Source organism: Triticum urartu, unplaced genomic scaffold (genome assembly GCF_003073215.2).
Source record: "Triticum urartu cultivar G1812 unplaced genomic scaffold, Tu2.1 TuUngrouped_contig_4729, whole genome shotgun sequence".
NCBI classification, from domain to species: domain Eukaryota; kingdom Viridiplantae; phylum Streptophyta; class Magnoliopsida; order Poales; family Poaceae; genus Triticum; species Triticum urartu.
This window is the reverse complement of record NW_024115342.1, coordinates 1-6,091: the sequence shown is the minus strand read 5'-3', so window position 1 is coordinate 6,091 and position 6,091 is coordinate 1. Positions and strand designations below refer to the sequence as shown.

General features: G+C 43.0%; 1 protein-coding gene across 1 annotated transcript; it reads left to right on the top strand.

The window, feature by feature from the left end:
• Positions 1 to 768: 768 nt before the first annotated feature.
• Positions 769 to 3,714, top strand: LOC125528233 (the record flags this gene model as incomplete). The annotated part of the gene is given in 2 exon segments (XM_048692729.1): positions 769 to 2,214; positions 3,374 to 3,714. A coding segment is annotated over 1 exon segment (1,320 nt). The 3' UTR covers positions 2,181 to 2,214; positions 3,374 to 3,714.
• Positions 3,715 to 6,091: the final 2,377 nt, after the last annotated feature.

Sequence of the window (6,091 nt, the reverse complement as noted above, 5' to 3'; positions counted from 1 at the left end):
GGCGACGTCGGCGGGCTCCTGAGGCGGCGGACAGCGGATCGGGTGGCCGGCAGCGTGACGGCGACGGTCGGTGTCGTCGGCGGTGGTCTGGGGTGGCGGCGCGGCGAATTCCGGTTGTGGCACGCTGACGTGACAGTTTTATGGAAATGTTTAGGGGAAGGGCCACCTCCCCCTAGATGGAAGGGGAGTTGGGCTGATTATACGGGGTCCCTTAAAAGACCGCTTTTACGGGAACTGTTGGAGCACTTTTTTTGGCCCAACTCCCGCAAAAGCCAAAAAAATTACGGGGAAAGGGGAACTGTTGGTGATGCTCGATGATTACCTGCTTAAGCATTGAGTTCCAATTTGCTGTCAATAAGTGTGTAGCTCCCTTACCTGAAGCGCGAAATACCATGACACTTGCTAGCACCAGTGATTAGTTGTTAGTTACTACCGCAGTGACAAATCCCTACAGATTTTATTGTTTGTCCTGATTGCCTAATTTGGTGCGGTTCAGAGTACTGTATTTTAAGTGCTCCAGAGGTCGTTTTAATTGCTTTTGCGATTATTGCCGTTCCAACCTGGAGATCGGAGTTACATTTGCACAATGCTAGTATATTCAATATCACATGATATGATGTGCCAGTCGAGTGTGTTCAAGAGTACCTTATCAGATTTTTATTTAGGTGTTCCTGATGACATGTGCAAATATACATTGAGAAATATACAGCTGTGCAAATATACATTTCCGGCCGGGGCTTTAATAATTTCTCCAAATTTACTATGCAGGATGATATTGAAGCGAAGACATGTGACACCTCCTCTACCTTTTGTATGGTATTGACAAGAGGTACAACCACCTGGGTGATCTTTTTGAGAAAATGGAAGGCAGCAACCTACCTACTGGAAACATGATGCAAGGAATTCCTTATAGTGGTATGAATGTGCACGGTAGCTCCATGCAAATGCATGCTACAAACTCAGGAAAACAGCTATTCAACCAATCTCAGATGCTAGGGAGTTTCGCAATGCCTATCAACAGGGCTACAGCGCCTGATAACCCTGGATTTCAATTTGGAGAACATGAAAAAAAGGATCACCACCACCACCACCAGCAGCAGCAGCACAGTCATTACTATAAGAACTCCATCAGTGATGAGGAGGAGCATGATATGACCGAGGATGTTACTGATACCCAGAATGACAAAGGCAAGAAGGGTTCAGCATGGCATCGGATGAAGTGGACAGGTTCCATGGTTAAACTTTTGATTACCGCAGCATCCTACACGGGGGAGGATCCTGGGGCGGATCAAGGCGTAAGGAGGAACATTGCAATAGTGCAGAAGAAGGGCAAATGGAAAGCAATATCAAAGGTCATGGGCGAAAGAGGCTGCAGTGTGTCACCACAGCAGTGCGAGGATAAGTTCAATGATCTCAACAAGAGATATAAAAGGCTTACAGATATCCTTGGTCGTGGTACTGCTTGCAGTGTTGTGGAAAATCCAGCACTTCTTGATAGCATGCATCATCTTTCTGATAAGATGAAAGAAGACGCAAGGAAGATATTGAACTCTAAGCACTTATTCTATGAGCAGATGTGTTCCTATCATAACAACAACCGTGTCAATTTACCTGAAGATCTCGCACTTCAGCACTCACTACAGGTTGCTCTTAGATGTAAAGATGAGCATGATCTGAGGAGGGATGCAAGTGCAGATCCTGAAGAGGGTGATCAGAGTGCAGATTCTGATTACGAGGAGCATGACAAAGAGCATCAAACAGTTCATACCAACTTGAGGGATTCTTCCATGAATAAAAGAATGTGTCATGCAGTGGATCATGGTGATGTGGGTTTTGTCACCTCAAGCTCAAACGGTGTTAGCGGGAGGTTCAATCCGCATGACATCACATTGGATATCAACAATGCTATTCCAGGTGGAGCCAACTTGTCTTTTGTGCGGAAGGACTTGACTTCACAACAAATAGAGCTTCAGAAACATCGCTTGCAGACCCAAGAACAAAAACTGGAAGTGGCAAAACAACGTCTCAAGTGGGAGAGATTTAGGATGAAGAAGGACAGGGAAATTGAAAGGATGACATTGGAGAATGAACAAATGATGCTTCAGCAAAAGCGTTTGGAACTTCAGCTAAGACACAATGAACTAGAGCTTGAGCTAAAAGGCAATGCAAATCATGCATGATAGTTGTTTGATCAGAGTTTTGGTTTGCAATATGGTAAGCATGAAAGTTCTTGATATTCATCACTTTTGAATAGCTTCTGCTTGGTGCTATTGTCACTGTTTCATATTGATAAAATCTGCATTTCGTATTTATGTTTCAAAGTACTGTCAGTATTCCACATTTTGTGGAGTATCACATGCACTGATCTCATGTTGTAGTTCATGTGATATTCGTGATGTGTGAGGTATCTTTGAGGATGTTCATTAAGGGTTTTTGATAAATAAGGAAAGTGTCAGTTAGATCATCAACTTGTGAATGATTTGCACTAACAATATTCAATGTCATGCACATGGTGTTCCTGAGTGATACATAGTTGGTGTTTTTTTTTAAAGAAAATAGAAGCTTTCATTACCCTTGGCCTCGGCATCAAAGACGCATGTAGCCTAAACCTTATTACAACATTTATTCGAAGATATAGCCAAATCAATGAAGTGTACTGACAGGCCACACTGAGAATTTAATCACTAAGAAGCTTAGTAGGAGCACACGGCTACCTATAGTGATAGTGCCCGGATTCAGTGTTCTTGTGCTATGTGGTGTCAGTTTGCCACTGACATAGGGTTTCACTATCCAAATATTGCGGTGCAGTTTCTGTATGAAATGGATGACTGTTCTTACTTCTGTCTGCAGTGGTTAGCTTCACACGGTTTGTAAGCGTATCTCTCTGGGTTGCCATTGTTTGTTCCATTGCAAGCCACATGGTTTTGATTTATTAGGGTGTAAAGAATATAATTATTACATAGAGCTTACTCTAAGTTTAGTTTTGAACACATGGCACTCCCAAGTCCCAATAAGTGAATTGGTCTGTTACTTATTGCTTAGTTTTGCTTGGGCTGGGTTGGTTGACATGTGCGTTGGTGATTGGTAGGCTATGAAGAGATGCTACAGAACTACAGGCAATGTTCTCGCATAACCAGTCTACTTTTCTGTATCAAATGATAGACCGGCTGTTTTTTTTTTTGTTTTTTTTTCTTTTTTCTTTTTGCGGGGGAGATAGACTGGCTGTCTGATCGTGGCTAACCACTAAACAGAATACATTTTTGGTATGGCAGTCTAATTGTTAAATTTGAAGTGCTGTCTACTTTCCTTTAGGGCTTTCAGCAAATAGAGTTTGTTATATTTTACCTGATATCACTTCTTCTTATTGTTTCAGGTCGAAGGTGGTTTTTGACAAGAGCATGGTTGTCCAAGAAGGAACCCTCAAGACCGGTTCGATGCATTAGACTTGGTTTAGTGATCTTCTGATTGCCTGTCGTCGTTGTAACATCCTTTGTACTCCTGGGCTTCGTCTGTTCTGTGAACCTGAAATGATTTTCTTTGTGTTTTTCTTGGAAGTCTTTTCTTCTTTCTAGCCAATGGGTGAACTTGTGTTGACTATAGATTAGTGCTAGAAGTCAGGTCAGAAGGGCATCCTGCTCAGCGTTGGTTGCCGTCGCAACTCTGTGCACATTGTTTGCCTTATATGCAATTCGAGGTTATATTTGAACCAGTCTATTTTGTGGTGTTAGTCGCAGCATGGTTTGGTGTTCGGCTAGCGTGTTCGCACGTCTCTGGGCTTTGTTTCAGAATGGCAATATCCAGCGACAGTTTGCTGCTAGAGATGGCATTTGCGAACGAAGCGGATGGCATTTTTAGTGTTAGTGGGGGTGGTATTTTAGTGTTAGGGCATGCCAGTTTGTTTATTTTGGGGCAAATTTCTTCAGAAACTGCTATCCGTGCGATCTAAATCATGTGGCTGTGGGGGTGTTTGTTAGGGACTGGTTTCTGGCGATCGTTCGTCGGATATCTTTCCTCTTGTTTCGTTGCTTTGAAGTCGGAGCTGATGTACCATGGTCCGAGTGGCAATGATGGTGAGTGATGGGCGTACGGCTTGGACGGGATCCTCCACGGGTGCAATCATTGCATATTTCTTCTTCCTTGCTTGTCTCTGAAATCGGAGCCGCCTCGCCTCGCCACTGATGCATGTGGTCAGTAATTTGGCATAGGTTGGCATGGTCTTCGAGGGGTTATTTTGGCCATAACCTAGTGGATGCTTAAATGCGGCGAAGTCGAAGTCGCTCGGTTGGAGAGATGACGACGACTATTGCGCACAATCTCGAGGGTGGTCTCCCTTTCGATTGTGTGCGTGGAGTGCTCGTGGGTAACTAGATTAACTAGTAGAACACCCGTGCGTTGCCACGGACTTTTGAAAAAAAATGCTACTGACGGTGCTTAAATAACCGAGAATAATGCATGTCTCAGCTAGCACACATCTCAGATCTTCGGTTCTCAGCGAACATGCTTCTTCAATCAATTACAACTATCTTTTTACAAATCAAGAAAGTTTGACTCAGATACTAAAACTACATAATAAAACATATAATCATGACTTCTTCTGAATAAAAATATTGTAGTACACAACAGATTCAGTTATTGTGACCACTATAAATATTTATCTTCTAGTGCAGATATTTATATCCGCAATCTATATATATATCTTCTAGAGCGGATACTTATATCCAGAAGACATACATTTGCAAGTGTTTCTTGCTGCCAAAACCTACGTTTAAGCTAAAATAAGTAGACTCAGCATACAATTTGAGATGAGCATAGCACAACAAGGCCAGCTTGCCTCCTTGTTAGAGAAAAAACAACTTGATTGCTCCTACTTTCGGTACGCAACATCTGCGCTAGTACATAACTAAGAGGACTACAAAAAATGACGGATGCTATTCACAACCGCCGATGCACATATTTTACATCGCTTCACTGCTTCGAACAATGAATTGCTGCCATGCTCACCATGCAAATCACGTTTTTTATACAAACAACATAGGGCGACTGACCACCTAAACCTGTATTACTATAAAGCAAATACAACATAGATGTGCGTTCTCGTTTCATACTGATCTGATTGGATGCGATAAAAACACCATGGACAAAGCGGTCGCTAGGATGGAGATATGAACATCAAATGAACTATAGATAATTCCCAATATTAATATGTGACAACATCTCTACTAAATAGGGAATCATTATCTCTATCAATAAGCAGAAGCAAACAACTGAAAGAAGATAACTATCTCATTTCAATCCTTACATTCACACGCCAATTTGGCCTCACCTCCGCGCCCTAGCCTCACTTTTGAAAGCCTGCAAGAGGGCGAGAGATAGGAGTAAGCACAATATTCTGCAATCAAATGAAAGAGTCAGGGAGGAATTAGCATTTTTGTCATGCTCCCCTGCTCAGACCATCTCAGTGCCACCACATCTCGTTCAGAAAAAAAAGCAGTAGCAACAGCAACCAATCCCCATCGAGATATCTCAAGCAAGGTGCCCCTTCTCTACACATCACCACTCCTCACCATCCAACACTGGCGGAGCCTCGTAGAGGCCAAACAAACGTAACCCCGCCTTCCAAAACTGCAAACAAAAAATTACTACTATGCATACTAAGTGTTTGGTCTAACCCATCAGTGAATAATAGTCCTCCCAACCCCATTATTATTAGATGAATACCCTCGAAGGATGCACACATGCATATTTGTGTGTGAAGCTAGCTAGCTACTCCATGCAACTTGATTGAATGTTGTACGAGCAGCTTCATGCTGCATGTGCACAGAATGCTTGCTTACTGCTACATTAGATGGATTCACCCGGCTGGTGGCTGCCTGCTGCATATGTTGGCATTAGATCGATTCGCCCCCTGCTTGCTGCTGCGCCTACACAGACCATCCGTGCTATGCGCGCAATCGCCAAGACCATGAGCCGACGACCGTTGATGAGCCAAGCTGCCAAAGGATGGAAGGAGCAAGATATGTTCGATTACAGTGTAATTTTACTTCTAGGCTTTTTTGAATTAAAAATTTGCTTTTAGTTCAAAATTTGCCCC